Source organism: Salvelinus namaycush, chromosome 6, assembly GCF_016432855.1.
Source record: "Salvelinus namaycush isolate Seneca chromosome 6, SaNama_1.0, whole genome shotgun sequence".
In the NCBI taxonomy this organism is placed as follows: Eukaryota; Metazoa; Chordata; class Actinopteri; order Salmoniformes; family Salmonidae; genus Salvelinus; species Salvelinus namaycush.
The window spans coordinates 6208212-6227946 of NC_052312.1; the positions used below are offsets into that span (position 1 = coordinate 6208212).

At 44.6% G+C, this 19735-nt stretch overlaps 1 protein-coding gene across 2 annotated transcripts; it reads left to right on the forward strand.

Annotated features, from left to right (window-relative positions):
* The first annotated feature begins 5444 nt into the window (after positions 1-5444).
* On the forward strand, positions 5445-19475 carry LOC120049570 (uncharacterized protein KIAA0232-like). Of its 2 annotated transcripts, XM_038995850.1 has the most exons (8): positions 5445-5540; positions 8954-9530; positions 9790-9933; positions 11824-11893; positions 11984-12065; positions 12246-15600; positions 15717-15822; positions 16548-19475. In XM_038995850.1, exons 2-8 carry the CDS (start codon positions 9294-9296, stop codon positions 16562-16564), a joined length of 4011 nt encoding a protein of 1336 aa, XP_038851778.1. In that variant the 5' UTR covers positions 5445-5540; positions 8954-9293; the 3' UTR covers positions 16565-19475. The 2 variants fall into 2 exon arrangements, with proteins under 2 accessions (XP_038851778.1, XP_038851779.1); XM_038995851.1 differs by lacking the exon at positions 15717-15822.
* Positions 19476-19735: the final 260 nt, after the last annotated feature.

Here is a 19735-nt window from a genome sequence, read left to right on the forward strand (position 1 = left end):
GTGTGAGTTAACCTCTAACACAGCAGGTTGGCAGTGTGAGTTAACCTCTAACACAGCAGGTTGGCAGTGTGAGTTACCCTCTAACACAGCAGGTTTGCAGTGTGAGTTACCCTCTAACACAGCAGGTTGGCAGTGTGAGTTAACCTCTAACACAGCAGGTTGGCAGTGTGAGTTACCCTCTAACACAGCAGGTTGGCAGTGTGAGTTAACCCTCTAACACAGAAGGTTGGCAGTGTGAGTTAACCTCTAACACAGCAGGTTGGCAGTGTGAGTTAACCCTCTAACACAGAAGGTTGGCAGTGTGAGTTAACCTCTAACACAGCAGGTTGGCAGTGTGAGTTAACCTCTAACACAGCAGGTTGGCAGTGTGAGTTAACCTCTAACACAGCAGGTTGGCAGTGTGAGTTAACCTCTAACACAGCAGGTTGGCAGTGTGAGTTAACCCTCTAACACAGCAGGTTGGCAGTGTGAGTTAACCCTCTAACACAGCAGGTTGGCAGTGTGAGTTAACCTCTAACACAGCAGGTTGGCAGTGTGAGTTAACCTCTAACACAGCAGGTTGGCAGTGTGAGTTAACCCTCTAACACAGCAGGTTGGCAGTGTGAGTTACCCTCTAACACAGCAGCTTGGCAGTGTGAGTTACCCTCTAACACAGCAGGTTGGCAGTGTGAGTTACCCTCTAACACAGCAGGTTGGCAGTGTGAGTTACCCTCTAACACAGCAGCTTGGCAGTGTGAGTTAACCTCTAACACAGCAGGTTGGCAGTGTGAGTTAACCCTCTAACACAGCAGGTTGGCAGTGTGAGTTAACCTCTAACACAGCAGGTTGGCAGTGTGAGTTAACCCTCTAACACAGCAGGTTGGCAGTGTGAGTTAACCTCTAACACAGCAGGTTGGCAGTGTGAGTTACCCTCTAACACAGCAGCTTGGCAGTGTGAGTTACCCTCTAACACAGCAGCTTGGCAGTGTGAGTTAACCTCTAACACAGCAGGTTGGCAGTGTGAGTTAACCCTCTAACACAGCAGGTTGGCAGTGTGAGTTACCCTCTAACACAGCAGGTTGGCAGTGTGAGTTAACCTCTAACACAGCAGGTTGGCAGTGTGAGTTAACCCTCTAACACAGCAGGTTGGCAGTGTGAGTTAACCCTCTAACACAGCAGGTTGGCAGTGTGAGTTACCCTCTAACACAGTAGGTTGGCAGTGTGAGTTAACCCTCTAACACAGCAGGTTGGCAGTGTGAGTTAACCTCTAACACAGCAGGTTGGCAGTGTGAGTTAACCCTCTAACACAGCAGGTTGGCAGTGTGAGTTAACCTCTAACACAGCAGGTTGGCAGTGTGAGTTAACCTCTAACACAGCAGGTTGGCAGTGTGAGTTACCCTCTAACACAGCAGGTTGGCAGTGTGAGTTACCATCTAACACAGCAGGTTGGCAGTGTGAGTTACCCTCTAACACAGCAGGTTGGCAGGGTGAGTTAACCTCTAACACAGCAGGTTGGCAGTGAGTTACCCTCTAACACAGCAGGTTGGCAGTGTGAGTTACCCTCTAACACAGCAGGTTGGCAGTGTGAGTTACCCTCTAACACAGCAGGTTGGCAGTGTGAGTTAACCCTCTAACACAGCAGGTTGGCAGTGTGAGTTAACCTCTAACACAGCAGGTTGGCAGTGTGAGTTAACCTCTAACACAGCAGGTTGGCAGTGTGAGTTAACCTCTAACACAGCAGGTTGGCAGTGTGAGTTAACCTCTAACACAGCAGGTTGGCAGTGTGAGTTAACCTCTAACACAGCAGGTTGGCAGTGTGAGTTAACCTCTAACACAGCAGGTTGGAAGTGTGAGTTAACCCTCTAACACAGCAGGTTGGCAGTGTGAGTTACCCCTCTAACACAGCAGGTTGGCAGTGTGAGTTACCCTCTAACACAGCAGGTTGGCAGTGTGAGTTATCCTCTAACACAGCAGGTTGGCAGTGTGAGTTAACCCTCTAACACAGCAGGTTGGCAGTGTGAGTTAACCCTCTAACACAGCAGGTTGGCAGTGTGAGTTACCCTCTAACACAGCAGGTTGGCAGTGTGAGTTAACCCTCTAACACAGCAGGTTGGCAGTGTGAGTTAACCTCTAACACAGCAGGTTGGCAGTGTGAGTTACCCTCTAACACAGCAGGTTGGCAGTGTGAGTTAACCTCTAACACAGCAGGTTGGCAGTGTGAGTTAACCCTCTAACACAGCAGGTTGACAGTGTGAGTTAACCCTCTAACACAGCAGGTTGGCAGTGTGAGTTACCCTCTAACACAGCAGGTTGGCAGTGTGAGTTAACCCTCTAACACAGCAGGTTGGCAGTGTGAGTTAACCCTATAACACAGCAGGTTGGCAGTGTGAGTTACCCTCTAACACAGCAGGTTGGCAGGGTGAGTTAACCTCTAACACAGCAGGTTGGCAGTGTGAGTTAACCTCTAACACAGCAGGTTGGCAGTGTGAGTTAACCCTCTAACACAGCAGGTTGGCAGTGTGAGTTACCCTCTAACACAGCAGGTTGGCAGTGTGAGTTAACCCTCTAACACAGCAGGTTGGCAGTGTGAGTTAACCCTCTAACACAGCAGGTTGGCAGTGTGAGTTACCCTCTAACACAGCAGGTTGGCAGGGTGAGTTAACCTCTAACACAGCAGGTTGGCAGTGTGAGTTACCCTCTAACACAGCAGGTTGGCAGTGTGAGTTAACCTCTAACACAGCAGGTTGGCAGTGTGAGTTAACCCTCTAACACAGCAGGTTGGCAGTGTGAGTTAACCCTCTAACACAGCAGGTTGGCAGTGTGAGTTAACCCTATAACACAGCAGGTTGGCAGTGTGAGTTACCCTCTAACACAGCAGGTTGGCAGTGTGAGTTAACCCTCTAACACAGCAGGTTGGCAGTGTGAGTTACCCTCTAACACAGCAGGTTGGCAGTGTGAGTTAACTCTCTAACACAGCAGGTTGGCAGTGTGAGTTAACCCTCTAACACAGCAGGTTTGCAGTGTGAGTTACCCTCTAACACAGCAGGTTGGCAGTGTGAGTTAACCTCTAACACAGCAGGTTGGCAGTGTGAGTTAACCTCTAACACAGCAGGTTGGCAGTGTGAGTTACCCTCTAACACAGCAGGTTGGCAGTGTGAGTTACCCTCTAACACAGCAGATTGGCAGTGTGAGTTAACCCTCTAACACAGCAGGTTGGCAGTGTGAGTTAACCCTCTAACACAGCAGGTTGGCAGTGTGAGTTAACCCTCTAACACAGCAGGTGTAGCAGTATGAGGCAGTGACCTGTGGGATAACAGGCCTGTCATCACCTCATTCCCAAAGATCACGACCCTGGGTGTCAGAGAGCAGATGAAGTGTGAGACAGAATGGATCCAGCTACCCAAGCATGAAACAGTGGATAGTGTGTGTGTGTGTGTTGGGGAGGGGTATGCCATGTCTTACACCTGCCAGCTGCCTAATCCTCCACCCCCCCCAGCAGAACAGTAACAGATGTGCAGAATCTCTGGAGTATAGGCAGTATATGTCCATTTGACTATAAGCTTAGCTTTATTACTGGGTTGGAGAAAGTACTCTAGTCACAGTTGAAGCAATAAATTAGTCATAATGTTGAATATGATTCAGAATGAGAATCTCATTTTATACTAAAAAATTAGCTGAACCCATACATTTATGGGTGGAGACAGCAGGATATGGATGAACAGTTTTAATATAAATAAAGTTTTAATATAAAATGCCAAAAATAAATTTAAAAAAACGAATATGAGAATGAAATTTGCAACATAATGACTTTGTTTTCAGCATGTCTGGTTTACAGAGAAATAGGCTACTACAAACTATTAAGCACACCTACTTTAAATGTTAAAGCAATTAAGTTGGACCCATAACCGATTAGACTGGTTAGAATACCATCTTAAACAAAACAAACTTTTTCAAATACAAACAAAAGCAGTGGATTGGATTTGTCCTGTTTGATATTGGCTTATTTCTGGTTTATAAGAATTTAACCTCACATTTTGAGAGACTATTTGGCCATCTGATGCAATCGTGAGCGGATGAATAAATCCTAATAGTAGTAGGACGGTAGAGATTCGCCTTGTTGCCTGGAGACGAGTGACAGAACTCGCCCACAGCTAGAACAACGAGCCAGATATTTCACCGGATATATAAATGTGAAGCATCCGGTTGGCGTTTCTATTCAATACCATATATGGTAATGAGAGGAAGCCAAGTGACCGGCAGTGGGAGAAGATGGAGAGAAATGGACGTTGGCCGATATTCTGCTAATTTTCTCATTGATGAAATATTTGATATCCATACAGTTTTCTGTAAACAAAACTAGAATCTGAAGAGAGAAAAAAACAGAGTGGACTACGTTTTGTAGACTTTGCCCTTTGCCAAAGTTTCTAAAAATTGCTTTGTTTAGAAGGAGTGCAAGGGCGAATTTAGTTAATGCACACTCGTAGGCGTTCCCTAACGGAAATGTGAAAATAAATGCTAAAACGCGCCAATAGGATCTCACTAACTCGTGCTTGGCTCTGCCCACCTTGATTGTTATTTTTATTTCACCTTTATTTAACCAGGTAGGCCAGTTGAGAACAAGTTCTCATTTACAACCGCGACCTGGCCAAGATAAAGCAAAGCAGTGCGACACAAACAACAACACAGAGTTACACATGGAATAAACAAACGTACAGTCAATAACACAATAAAACAAATGATGGGCTCCCGAGTGGCACAGCGGTCTAAGGCACTGCTAGAGGCTTCACTACCGACCCTGTTCGATTCCAAGCTGTATCACAACTGGCTGTGATTGGGAGTCCCATAGGGCAGCGCACAATTGGCCCAGCGCCGTTAAGGTTTGGCCGGGGTAGGCCATTATTGCAAATAAGAATGTGTTCTTAACTGGTTGCCTAGTTAATACAAATAAAATAAAAAAACGACACGCTCTGGTCTATCTTGGTTCATTTGTGAAAATCTTCAGCTCGCCAGCCTGTAGTCATAAAAACCGGAAATTGGTTACCTCTGGTTTGTTCAGCCATTCCTATGGGGAAATAATTGAGTTTTGGGATACACGCCAAAAATAAGGTCCGAGGTTATTAACACAGGTTTAAGAGATTTTATACATTTTGTTCTATGAGATAATATCAGTCAGTTAACATGACCTTTATGAATTATGAAGCCTTTATGCGCTTACATAAGTGCTTTATGTGATTACATAAATGTCTCAGAATTCACAAAAAGTGACTAGCTGACGAAGATGATCTTCTAAGCCACACCTTATTTTCGACATTTATCCAACCCCCCTGCAAAAACTAAATACATTTCCCGATAGGCTTTGTACAACGATCCATGGCAGAGTTAGTGCCTACAAAAAGACGCCATTACTATTGCTCTCTTTTGAAAACAGCGCAGTCGTGCGTCGCGTTTGCCGCTCGGCGTCCATGATATGTGATGCTTCTGCAGAGGATTCCGGAGCTCGAGCTCGGAACGGCAGCGGGAGAGAAGTAAATGCTCCCCCTCTACACTTCAAGTAACGGCAGGTATGTAAAACAATATTTTGCCGTGTACTTTAATAATATTGTTTACAAAAAAGCGTAATGCACCGGTTTTCAACTTGCGTTCCTGTTAGTGAGAATTCGTGGCGCATGTTTATATTTTAATTTTAAACGTCTCCGCTCCCGGTTAGGTCAGCCTCCTTCTCTATCGTTTCACAACAACTTTGTCCGAATGTTATTGTAGTTTGCGCTGATTTGATGGGACTTCTCAGTTTCATTTGTTTCCCCCACCGAATTCCCGAAATTGTATGGATTATGAATGTTTCGTTTTAACTTTATGGAAAATACTTGTCGTAGATCGGAAAACCGGGTACTGTAATTCCACCATATTAGTAGCAGTCAGTCAACGGTCACCTGCCCACACGTCTACTGCTAGCTAGCTAACGGTAGAACTGCGTCAGGCTGATAATGACAATGTCATTCAATAATATTTTTAATGTTATAGTTTGCCCAATGTATATATCCTAGGCAACAGATCAATCATTTATAGGTGTTTTATTACCGGATGTGGACGACTAAGCTAATAGTAGTTATCTTTCTAGCTAACGTCAACCTTATTGCGCTAGCTAACGTTAGCGTCTGTTAGCTGTCGCTATTCCAGTGTAAGGTCGGCACTTGCTGTTAAACAGGCTATGATAACATTTGCTCGTTTTTAATGAAACGTTAATTTCATTTAGTAAGTTAATAACTTACAAACGAAACGTTAACTAACACTAGTTGAATTTTGACTGTTTGTCGTAACCCTGGCTATTCGAATGTATGTGCTACTGCTAGCTAGGGTTAGCTATCTAACGTTAGCTAGTGTCGAATATGAAATGGTTAGCTCGTAAAGAGAAGTCATACACCGCTAACTAGCGGTAGTTGTACTTATTGACTGACTGACTCTCACATTGGCTAACGTGAACGCTGGTTAGTTAGCTAGCTAACGTTATCTATCATGGAGAAGAATCCATGACTACCGTTCGTTGGCTAGCCTGCCAGGCAGCTGCCAGTGTCAAGGAAGTTTGCTGAAGCCACGGTAGCGTCTCCTGACATTTGTTAGTTAGCTAAATAGCTAGATTGTAATCTACAGGGACGTATATTATATGGTGCAAGCCCGACGTTCGACCACATTTGATTTGATCAGCTGTGTTGGCCATAGCAATATGTTGCAAACGTAAGTGTGATATTTTCGACAACTATATTGCGGTTATAGTTAAGTTTGTGTTGAATGCTAACTATTTGTACTGAGTTTACCAATTCTGTTGCTGTATGAAATATATGCATGGGAATGCCTACTATGGCCACCTACTGTAAAGCTCTTTATCTTTTGCCCTTTTGATGCCTATAACGGGTAACCCATAACATGCCTCCGTTATTGAGTGACAAGAAGGCCAACCTATCATATCGGTTCAGCTTCCATTTGCTCTTCGTCATTCTCCGGGCTAATCCACTATCAGGCCACAAAAACGAGTGGTGAGAGCCGGTGTGTATGCTGCCATATGAAACAGATGCATTTGGCAGCGGCTGGGCTTCCTTTTTTGAGCGCCTGACTGCATAACAAGGCTACTGAAATGTTTAGATAATTCATTTATATTGAACCTTTTATTTAACTAGGCAAGTCAGTTAAGAACAAATTCTTATTTACAGGCCTACCAAAAGGCCTCCTGCAGGGATGAGGGCTGGGTTTAAAAACACAAATAAATTAAATAAATATAGGACAAAACACATGACAAGAGACAACACTACATAGAGACCTAATATAACATAGCATGGCAGATTATAATTTGATATCGATTAATATGCTTGACCAGTTTGCTTTCCTGCCATACAAATTAAATCACTTCTCCCGGTATACTGTTGGGGTATAGGATTTATTATGATTTCAAAGGGTGTTAGGTCATTCTTTAACTTGGTGCTGTTGTGGTCTTACATGCTTAACAGTTGTGGGGGGTGATCGCTGTCTCTGGGGCCAGAACTCTGGTTGGTGTTGAATACAGATTAATTGCCTTGATCATAGGGTTAGTCAGCCTGGCATGAGTCACTCCACAGTGGGACCTGTTCCACGACATCGCACCTTAACCACCCTGTTTGACATCAATGTTCCAAGCAGACGCCCTTACATAGGATGACTCGCATAGCGTGCATGTTTTGCATATTACTCAGACACACATCTTGGAATTCGCTTACACATTGACTAGCCTAAAATCGATGCATTAGAACTTTTGACCCTTGGGTCAGGAGTATAGCCTAGGTGTAAATTCCTTGCTTTAAGTTTACTCCGCAGATTATTCAGTAGACCGGACTGCCCTTAAGTGTGATGGTAGGAGGCCATATGGGAGCTTAAAAAGCTCACACCCATTACAGGATGCCCATAATGTAACTCATTTAGGTTCTTGTCATTCCCTAGTTTGCTGTCTGCATGGGTTAAGAGTGCAGGCTCTCTTAGGAGCCTATTAACAAGCTGGTGTCTGAGACCAGGACTATCAACAGCCATTAAAAAACATCCGTGGGGACAGACAGGCTGTAGATCTACTCTTGGGCAGGGTGGGGGCTGAGGCAGCCCGTAGTAACCAAGAAATAATTTGCTTTGGTTCATTACACGGTGTTCACTTCAGCACACCCTCATGTCGATTTATAATCCTCATTATTCCTATACGTTTTCACAGCGAGCTAATCTATTCTGTTAAATTTGAAATATGAATACTATTTTTTGTTTGGCTTAACATTCTTTTAAATGAATGGGGTCTCAAAGCAACTGAAGTCACCTAGGTCAGATCTTTGAAATCAGATTGAACAAGGTCAACAAGCCATATTATGCAAATTTTATCAGCTGTGTTGCAAGGAATTGCAGTGTATTCTTTGTCATTCTATTAGGGCTTATAGAGTGTGCAAAACATTAGGAACCCCTGCTCTTTCCATGACAGACTGACCAGGTGGAAACTGTTATCCCTTATTGATGTCACTTGTTAAATCTACTTAAATCAGTGTAGATGAAGGGGGGGGGGGAAGACAGTTTAAAGATGGATTTTTAGCCTTGAGACAATTGAGACATTGATTGTGCATATGTGCTATTCAGAGGGTGACTGGGCAAGACAAAAGATTTAGGTGGCTTTGAACGGGGTTCTACACGCTTAACAGTTTCCCGTGTGTATCAAAAATAGTCCACCACCCAAAGGACATCCAGCCAACTTGACACAACTGGGAAGCATGGGCCAGCATCCTTGTGGTACGCTTTTGACACCACGTCCATTCCCCGACGAATTGAGGCTGTTCTGGGGGCGAAAGGGGTGCAACTCAATATTATGTTCCTAATGTTTTGTACGCTCCGTATATCATGGTGTAAAAGAATAGGCCTACCTTGTGTAACATCTAAATGCAACACAGAGATGTGACGCAAGTCTTTTCCTATCTTTCAGGTTGTGCCGGTGAAGCCGTAGCCCAGCATGAGCCCCTCTGACTGAGACGCAAGCACGTCTAGTGTTTTGCCGAACAGCTGATAGCTTTCATCAGTTAAAGCCATGCCTGACGAGTGAAGTTACCTATTTGCTCACAGAAAAAACCCCAGCACCCTACATGTATTTCCATGTAGCTTCCTCCCTGTGCATCCTGCTGGAGTAGCCCCCCCCCCCCCCCCCCCCCCACCCACGCCTTCCAGATAGGCTCTACTGCCCTGTCCCCTCTCCACACCACCGCCCCTCCATATCTGCCTGTCACAATGCCGCTCCACCTCAGAATGGCCAACACCTAAAGATTTCCATGCGTCCAGTGAGCGACGAGTCGGACGGTCCTGCTCCTCTTGAAAGCTTCTCGTGCCCCCTAACCCCAGTGGGCCCCCTGCCTGCCGCAGAGATGTCCCTGCTTCACTCGCTGGGCCCAGTGCAGAGCTGGCTGGGCCAGGAGCTGGAGAAGTGCGGGATCGATGCCATGATCTACACCCGCTACGTCCTCAGCCTGCTCCTGCACGATAATTACGACTACGACCTGCAGGATCAGGTAGGTGTCCAGCAGCGGCGGCAATGTCTTGTGTTACGAACATGATGGTTCCCCCACTTAGTTAAACATACACCTAGTCAATGAAGAACAGGCTCTATTTAGTATTGATTTGAGTCAGTTTGTTTTGTGGTTTAAGCGAACCTAATGATTAAATCCACCTATTTTATTTCTTGCACTTTCAATATTTTAAAACATATTTCCCTTTCCTGTGTAGACGAGCTGTCTGGTTAAATAACGGATGTGGATGTTATGTGTGCAGGAGAATGACATCTTGTTGGGCTGGGAGAAGGGAACTGGGAAGAAATGGGCCAAGTGTAAGAAGAAAGGAGGAGGGACCGATCTGAGTCTGGAAGAGATAAAGAAACAAGCCGCCGTGCAATGCCTGCGTTCAGCATCCGATGAAGTAAGTGCCTGTTCCGCCCCGGTGTAGCAACAAATTGGTTCTTCACCCTGTATTCATGTGCGCGCATGTGGTCTTCTCCCAGCATTGGTCATGCGCTCTTTAAAGCTTGAGTGTTCGGGAGCAGAACATAGACTGATAGTTGGTACAGCAGTTGAGTGTTTTTAAAAAAAAATACACCAGCCTGTAAGCTACAAAGCTGAACATGTTGAATCAATGAAGAAAGCAGGAACCATGTATGTGTGTAAATTGTTTAATGATCCGTGTCTGTCAGGAATTTATTACTGTAATTTTGCGCCTTTGCCTGTTGAACTTCAGTCATGCATATATTAATTGCATAAATCATGGTGAACGGTCATTGCATAAAGCAAATTCCCTGTGAGGGGTACACCATTGAACAACCGCCACTATCATCATGTGATACTTGGCATTGACCAGGCTCATTTTGTGATCACTCTCGGATTTTTCACAGTCCGTGTGATATAATGAGAGTTTACTGGCAAAAGGTTGAATTGATTTCAGTAGAGGAAAGAATTGTGACACGGTGAAAGACTCCATTTGCTCTCACACTTTAAAACACAGTATTGAGATTATATTATGGGTGACCTTGTAGAGGTGTCCTTACATCTACGTTCACAGTTTAATAAGCCTGCATTGTATTTTTTCTGTGCTGTTTTATATATATTTTTTAAAAGCAAAATCAATGTATTTGCTGCTGTTTTTCTTTACTGGTCGGTTGGTTTGGCAGTAGTATAGTATCGGAGGTAGCCAGTAGTGGAGAGGGAGCGTGACGGCCTGGGGTAGAGCTGGAGGGTGTGTTGGGGGAAGGGTCTGCAAGCCTGAGTGAGCTGCTCTCTAGGTACTGGACTCTGCAGTCCATTTTTTTAAATGTATTTTTTTAACCAGCACACTGCACGGGATTGCAGCATAGAAAGCAGAGAGTGCGTTGCCTGTCAGCTGACCGGCGTTAGCACAATGATGCAAGAAACACACGGCCAGGGTAGAGACTTGGGTCGGCATGGTAAGGAATGTTACTTTCTGTTAGTGTGAGTGAAAAAGATTTGGACTAGTTCGACCCTGTTTATTGTGGTGGCTATTTCTGTCCTCACTAAATGCTGTTGCTTTTCTGACGGTGCCTATTGCCTGTCTGTCGACATGGCTGTCTTTGTAAATAGACCGGCTCGTTGCAGGCCTTGTTTACAGAAAACGGATTACTTCATCTTTGTTGACAGAGTAGGATACCAGTGGATATAAGGAAGAAGTGGTCGATTGAGTGATCTTATGTTGGCTGATGCCTGATGTTTTGTAAGTGTTTAGATGGAAAGACAGGAGGTGGTTGTTTTGGCTATGCTTAGTCATTTCTCCCTCATAGCTAAATTGAACAGTCATGGTACAGGAGGTCCGGCCTGACAGTCAGCTGGTTTGTCTTTTGTCAGGCCCATGTTAATACCCTCTAGTCAGTTTTATAAAGTTGCCTTCAAAAAAATTGTTCCAACCCTTAAGTGTTATTTAGGCAATAAGGCACGATATAACATGATCAATATACCAGGTTAAGGGCTATTCTTATCTGCAACGCAGAGTGCCTGGATACAGCCCTTAGCCGTGGTATATTGGCAATATACCACAAACCCCCGAGGTGCCTTATTGCTATTATAAACTGGTTACCAACATAATTAGAGCAGTAAAAATAAATGTTTTGTCATACCTGTATTCACGGCTCGAACCATCCGTTTCTATAATGTTGGATACATCCAATCACTTCATGAATGGTCTGAAGGAAGCAAATTGTTTTATTGGGGCTCATTTGATTATTCTGTTTAGATTCTCTTCAATGGATTCTTTGCTAGATTCATTCTTAGATGTTACCGTTCTCCTTTCTTTTCCCCCCCAAAGAACTCTGGGATTGAGAGCCTGGTTGAGGAGCTTTGCTCCAAACTCAAGGACATCCAGAACAAACAGAAAGGTTTGCATCTTGGGTTTATACAGTTTCTTTCATTTTTATAACAAACTAGTAAATATGACACACCGTATCATATTAATTTTCTCTTCACAGAAGAAAATCAGCTCAAGAAATCTGATGGATCTCAGTCTCCTGAAGGAGTTGAGTCCCCTTCCTCAAAGGACCAGGTTGAAATGTATGTTTTACCCAAAACCGCAATAATACTGCATTCATAATAATGTCCTGACCAGCTGGCACAACTATTCATATTTGATTTTGTTGTATGCCTATTAAAATATGTGGTAATTCATTTTATATGCTTCGTTGTATTTTATGTATTGATCTTAACTGACAACGTTTTCTCTCATTTTTGCAGGTATTATGAAGCCTTTCCTCCTTTGTCAGAGAAATCTGTTTGTCTCCAAGAGATCATGACGGTGTGGAACAAGGCTAAAGCCATTGCTTACTCCGGTTCATCGTCTTCCGCGGCCCCGCAGACCAGCACCGACACCTCCTCCCCAAAAGATTGCAACAGTGATGGTGAAGCTGCTAAGGAGAAAACCCCTGAGGCATGCAGCACTACCACCAACCCAACCAGCCAGAGAACCCAGCAGCGACGCAGCAAGAAGGAGAAAGAGAAACGATTCCATGGTGGCGCAACAGCAGAGGACCGAGCCTCCGTCCATGGCAAGAAGCAGGTGAGGCACAGGTCAGAGGGCAAGTATCGCCCTCGCTCCTGGTCCTCTGGTTCTAGTGAGGCTGGCTCGAGCTCCAGCGGGAACCAGGGCGACTCCAAGACTTCCAGCAGCAAGGCGGGCAGGATCAAGCACAAGTCCAAGGAGGTGTTCAGCAGGAGTAAGAGGGGGTGCCACAGTGGACAAGTGAAACTGGCTCTGAAGGCCGTCGACAAAGAGGAGCGGCGGAATGCTGGAGGCAGCAGCAGCAGTGCCACTGGAGGCCCTGTGAGGAAAACACAGCTCTACAAAAAGGGGAAAAGACCGCTGAAGGAAATTCGAAAAGATCCAGGCTGGTGGGAAGAAAAGGAGTCCGGAGCTGAGGCCAGCAACAAAAAGGAGTACATGGAGGAGCCCCTGTGGTACACAGAGCCCATCACAGAGTATTTAGTACCGTTCAGTAGCAGAAGGAGCAAACTGGAAACAAAGTACCGGAGCAAGGTGGACTCTCCAGAAGATTCGACCTTGTCCACTGACTTTGGAAGGCTGTCTGAGAGAATGCAAGGCATCTGCATTGCCAACACAAGCTTCCAGAGGGCGTATCTGGCAGCGGGCACCTTTGTAGATGGGCACTTTGTTGAAGTGCCAGGGGACGCAGATGAGGAGGCTACCGAACTCAATGGGACCTCTAGCTGCCCTCCGCCTGAGGATAGTAGAGAGTTAGATGATGAGTATCTGTCCGAATTCACTCACTTCTATGAAGTCGATATTTATCAATCCATATTGGATCCTAGTGCCTCAGACTCGGTACAAGAGAGTCGAATCTTGAGCATGATTCGACAGAAGAGCGAAGAGCAAAGAGACTTTGAGGCAGAATGTTGTTTAGTGTTAGATGGCCTTGAGCTGCAAGGGGAAAGTGCAATAAGGGTGGGCTGTCTGGATGCTTTGGGAGATGATGGGTTCTTCATGCAGGATTTGGAAAACATGGCTCAGGTCTGGGCATGTTATTCATCGTCTAGCTCTGAAGATATAGATGGAGAAAGCTTTGCAGGGGACTCTCCCGTTCAGCTCTCCCCCGCTTTGGACGGTGTTCCATTCACCATCGGCACGCTGCCTGGGAACCTGGAGGAGCCTCATCTCCCAGAAGCCACCAGTGAAGCTCCTGGTCTGAACTCCTCCTGCTTGTCTCTTTTTGAGCTGCAGTACGATAGCCCAACTCTTCCTTTTCTCACCGTTGGTCACGAAAACAACACAGATTCAAGTAGCTGTCTAGATCCACATTGTAACAAGCAGTCTCGTTTGTTAATATGGACCAAAAATAGTGCCTTTGATGAAACTGAACACTGTTCAAACCTTTCAACGCGAACCTGCAGTCCATGGTCGCATTCGGAAGAGACGCGTTCAGACAATGAGCAAATAAACGTTCAAACAGAGGAGTCTGCTCTAATTGGCAATGAAGAGATTAATTGTATAATCCCTCCCATCTCTGGTACATACCTAGAGGAAGAAATCCTGGACTTTTTACAAGAAAACAATGGTCACCAGTGCGAGGATGCCAATGTAGGCACAGTGTCCAAGCCGACCATCGCAAAGAAATCTAAATTGGAGTCCATTTGTGGAATAGCGTTAGAACGGGACGAGAGCAAGCAGTATGACGCTGGCATGTTTTCAGATGACTCAAACCAACAGAGTGACAACTACAGCTCAGGGATAATAAAGGACATTTGGACGGCTATCGGAGATGGGGATCTCGTACTATCACCTGGAGAAGAGAACCCAGGCGAGGGCTTGTTTTCCCAGGAGTCGAGCAGCTGCGGCTGTCTCGACTTGCAGACAAAGGAAGTTGGTCCCATCCAAGGGCCTCCGAAGAAGGCAGTGCAGCGCTCAGAGTACCACCTGTGGGAAGAAGGCAAGAATGAAGAGCAGGCCCTCCTGGATAAAAACCAGCTCTCAAAGATGAATGCTTCCGGGGATTACATGACGCCGTCCAAGCCCTGGGACGTGAACCCTGAGAAGGATAACACGTCGTTCATCCTGGGAGGAGTGTACGGAGAGCTGAAGATGTTCAGCAGTGACCAGGACTGGGCCGTGGTGCCGCCAGGCGACGCAAAAGGCAGCCTTCTACAGTGTGCTGCTGCCTCGTCCTCTGGCTCAGACGTGGTAACCATTGCTGGTACAGACCGTGTGTTCATGAACACAGGCAGCTGCTTTGCCTCCAGCCACAAGCCCCTCTGGAGGCCCCTGGTCTCCTTCGGGCAGAGTGACCAGGCTTCTAAAGGAGGTGAGGATGGATTGAATAAGGGATTTTCTTTTATCTTCCATGAAGATTTACTCGGATCCTGTGCAGGCTTCCGTGGTGAGGAGCCGGGGATCGATTACCCGTTTGCGTCCTTTGATCTGAACAATCCGTTCTCTCAAGTCCTCCAGGTAGAGTGCTCCTTCGAGCCTGAGGACATGGCTTCGTTCAGCCCGGGGTTCAAACCCAAGTCTATATTGTGCTCGGACTCAGAGAATGAAGCTTTACACCCACGGCTATACGGCATCAACCGGACCACCCAGTACAGGGCCATCCGCATCTCCCCCAGGACTCACTTCCGACCCATATCAGCCTCGGAGCTGTCGCCTGGCGGAGGGAGTGAGTCGGAGATTGAGTCCGAGAAAGAAGAGATGAGTGTTCCCGTCCTGGCCCCGCCGGATGTCTCCGACGACCCTCAGGCCGATCTCAAACCGCTTGAGGAGGATGCAGAAAACGAGGGACCGTGCTACGGGAAGTCAGAACTGGAATCTGGGAAATTCCTGCCCAGATTAAAGAAGTCTGGCATGGAGAAGAGTGCCCAGACCTCACTGGATTCTCAGGAGGGCTCCAGCACCCTCCTGCCAATCGCTGAGCAAGAGACTTGCTTGGACTGCGAAACAGCGAGCGGACAGATGGATGTCCCAGTCGACAAGATTCAGGAGGAAGAGTCTTGCAGAGAAAGGGAAGCCTGTAAATGTGCAGCAGCTGATCAGAGTCCCACATATGGGAAAACCTATGACTTCGTTGAAGATTTGCATGAGGTAAGAATGTTATAGGAATGTCGAGCTTTGTTTGGGTCAGAAGTTACTCTACATTTTGACTATGAAACAGTTTTCCCTCCATTAGACTAATGCCTGCCTTATTTTTTTATGTATAGTTCCCTCTAAATATTAGTGGACAGGGACTAACTGACATCCAGCAAGATGAGTGCTGGTGGCAGAACACAATCTGTTCTCCTCTTTTCCCTGGACCTCAGTGTACAGGTAATATCAAAGTTAAATAGATTTAATATATCTTTGACCTACAGCTAAAATGACTTCAACGGTATTGGTTTAATATACAGCTGGAAGCTTTTTGAAGTTTGTTTGTTCATCCCTGACATACAGATGGGTCTTGAATTGGTCATATATTGTTTATATACAACCTAGGCTACTTAGTTTTAAACTGAATTACAAATATTTAATGGTCTTAGTCACAACTCTACAGCATTCAGTCAGCATAGTCATTCCTATAAGTGTCAGCTGTTTAGATTGCTTTAGAACAGGGTACCTCCCTGGTGCAAGTAAAAAATGTTGCCCTAGCGCTACACAACTGAATCAAACCAACTCATTGAGCTTTGTATATTTGATTCAACGGTGTAGGGCTAGGGCAAAAACCAGAAGGTTCACCCAGGGGGCCCCAGGACCGAGTTTGGGATAACAATGCTTTAGAATAAATGCTAACACCATAGAGCATGGGTGGGGGGGGCTCTGTCTCTCCCTCTCATACATACTCTGACCCAGCCTGTGGGGGTATTCCCTTTCCCCAATGCTGGTCTGTATACTGCCCTACGTGCCAGTGACACGATCTTGAAACAGGTTCCAGTTAACACACATTTAATCAGTAATCAAATACAAACCGTCTTCAGGTTTGTTTTGAACTCAGGATAAATGAACACAGGCCCTGTTTACCAATTCATGTTTCTCAGCCACTGTCTTTATTCTCGCAGGGAGCAGCAACATCTGAGAAGTTCAGCTCTGTGGCGAGGAAGCCCATCGTCAGGAAGATATGGCCTCTTCTCCTTTGACTGCACCTCTACTTGCAAAGATATGGGGGGGGGACCTCGCCACTTAGAAACGATAGGCATCTGGACAGAGGAACCCCTCCACATCCCACCCTTAACACTGCTGATTTTCATTTTACTAGAGTCTTGTGTAATCAACAACAACAACAAAAAAGGCCGCAAGTAGGAAGAACTTGAATATGTTCTACATGTCTTCATGTGATGCCATATCTGAAGACGTATGCATTTTAGATTTGGTTTTAGTTGATTCTTCCAGACATAATTCCATCTTAATTAAAGTCAGTTAGATATTAGGGACAGTCTTGTTTTTCCCTCCATCGGTTTTTTAAATTTTGACCTAGGATACTGGTAGTTATGGTTTCCGAATGGTTGAGCATGTTCCTGTCCTACTAGTCTCACTCCTTATTTTCTAGTGTAACTGCTGCAATTTCCTTCATCTGACTGGGATGCCGCTCTTCATAACGTAGTATGAAAGCACTGCATTTGCTTCTCTTTCTTCATCCCTGTCATTTAGAAAGAATGTGGAGATTTTTGAGTAGCATGGGTGCCTTTTCTGACTGAAGGAAAGACTGTGTGCATCTTACCTCTCAAATCTGTATCAAAGCCCCCCCCCCCCCCCCCCCCACAGAAGTTTGCAAAGTTACTCTAAATGAGTATGGTTTTGGGTGATTGTCAGTTTTTCAGAACCTTAGTAGTAGACACAGTAGAAATGCTTTGTAAGGTATAAATCAACCCCCCAAAAAATCTGTTAAGTACTAAACTGCTGTTCAAAGCAAGAGAAGAAAAAAAAGCATGGTTGAGCTCAATTTGGGGTGTAATGGCCCTTTACAAAAATATTTAATTATAGCCATTTCTACAGAGGCACTGATTTGCAGCAATTGAAAGTTTTTTTTTGTGAACTCCATAGTCCAAACACCTGGTGCTATGAATATGTTGACAGTTCTGTAGCAGTTTCGATATTGTGGCTGTGTAATGTAGATCCTGTAGTTTGTTTGTCGCGGCAGAGTGGAAGAATCGGTTTATCTTTTGGAGAAAATAATCGTGATTTGATGGTCCTCGCTTTGACTTGGTTTTCATTTTAAAGAAGAGTTAATTTTTAAGAACTTTTAACTAGTAAGTTAACTGGCCTGTAATAACAATGGAAATAAAAAGTGATTTGATTTAAATCTTGTTATCAGATTGACAGTCTATTACAGATAATAGTGTCACTGTGTTCATCCTACTGTAAGGTCTACAGTAGAAGCAGGATTTTAAAGGCAATATATTTCTACCCAGACACTACTTAACTTAAAAGAGCGTAATATAAAACATTCAAGGAAAAGGTGATTAACCAAAAATAACACAATTCAATGCCCAAACTAAGTTTAATCAGAGGCCCGACTATGTTTGAGTGATTGTTTCTGTCGCCTGTGCATTAACTATTAAATCCTGAGTTAACACACATCTTTAGAGGATATGCATTTGGTTTTCCATGTGCGTTGTGTATATCTTTATCACTGCAGTGGTTTATTTTGGTTCCATCCTTCCACTTCAAAATATTTGTTTTCGTCCTCAGAAAACCGAGGAATTGAAGCAGTGACCATCCCTCCATGTTCTCTTGTGACGCATCCGTTGTGCAGTCCAAAATGTCCGCCAACAATGTGTGCACACGGGTTCTAATGCACTGTCACAGGGCACAGGGTCTCCATTGTGAGCACAGTCATTGATCTTAATTTTTTTTGTTTTATTATTCTTCGACCTCTTAATGGACAGCTGTATCTTGAGTTGGTTTGGAAAATGGCAAAGTCGATAACAATCCATTTCAATATGCCAGGGCCTCAGTCTGCCCCATAATTGTGGTGTTTGTTCTGAACTTGTGTTCAACCGATTGAAACTTGAATGAAAGACTGCTCTGAAAAATGTCAGGCTACTTTCAATTGTATTTTATTTTGTTTAGACAGTTGTCAGTCACTCAGGAATACTTAAATACTAAATATTTTTCTCAAAGTAGGTGGAAAACACTTAATTCTGTGGCAGTGCATCAGTACTTTCATTCAAGCATTAATTTATTACTGAAACTTTATTTGAGGAAAAATAAATAAACAGGCTTTTATTAATCCCAAGCTTCCTACAGAGTTAATTGTACAGCACATAGTTTTAGAGCTAAGCCCGACCGAGCCGTTTTGAGATTGCCTAAGCAATGTGAGGGGGACCTTTTCATGGTCCTCGGTCATATGCAATCTTGGCGCATGCAAACTTTTAAACATTCAAGTGTATGTGGAGGAAAGTCACTCCGTTTATTTTGCATGACTTATTTTTCAGTACGGGAGAGCTGAGAAAATAAAGATTGAACTGTTATGGAGTGTCTTTACAAATAAGAGCAGCATGTCAACACCACACTCCATCTAAGTTAAATAAAACCGGTTTTGTATATGACAAGTACAGGCCAGGGTAAAGCAGTGACTTCTTTTTTTTTTATTTAAGTTTTACTTTGTGTGTAGATGTGTGAGAGACCGAGTCACAGCACCTACATGGGAGTTTGAAGGAAATGCATTCATTTGTTTTTCTGTTTATATATTGAGTTTTGAAAATGCATCGAGAGCGACTATGCATTTCGAAACTACATTGACGAAGGTTAACATTGAGTTTTGATTGGTCTGAAGGACATAGCATATCCGGCACTGAAAACCAGAGTTTTCCTAGTCTCTTCATTCCTACTAGATGACACCCTCCCATCCCTTTGTCCCTCATCCTCAACTCCCATCTGTCTCAAGTGGTTGTATTGTTCTAATTTCATGTACACCCTGAGTAAATTATTTTGTTTCATTGTGGAGTTTCTTAACATCTAATAAAGGAATAAACCAAACCACCCCAGGTACTGTTCTGGTTTCTTATTTATGTATTTGCACCATGTTCACTGAGTCAAAGGCTCTGTCAAGAGTTGTGTTTTCAATGGGCATAATACTAAAGTAAGTTGTTGAGAATAACTAAGGCCATCAAACAACTCTGGACCTCAAAGCCAGTTCCCCTCTAATCAGAGACAGATTTAGACTGTGCAATTATCAGCTAGAACAGAAAACAGCAGGCTTCGTAGGGTAAGAGTTGAGTAACCCTGATCTAGGAGATTTGATATC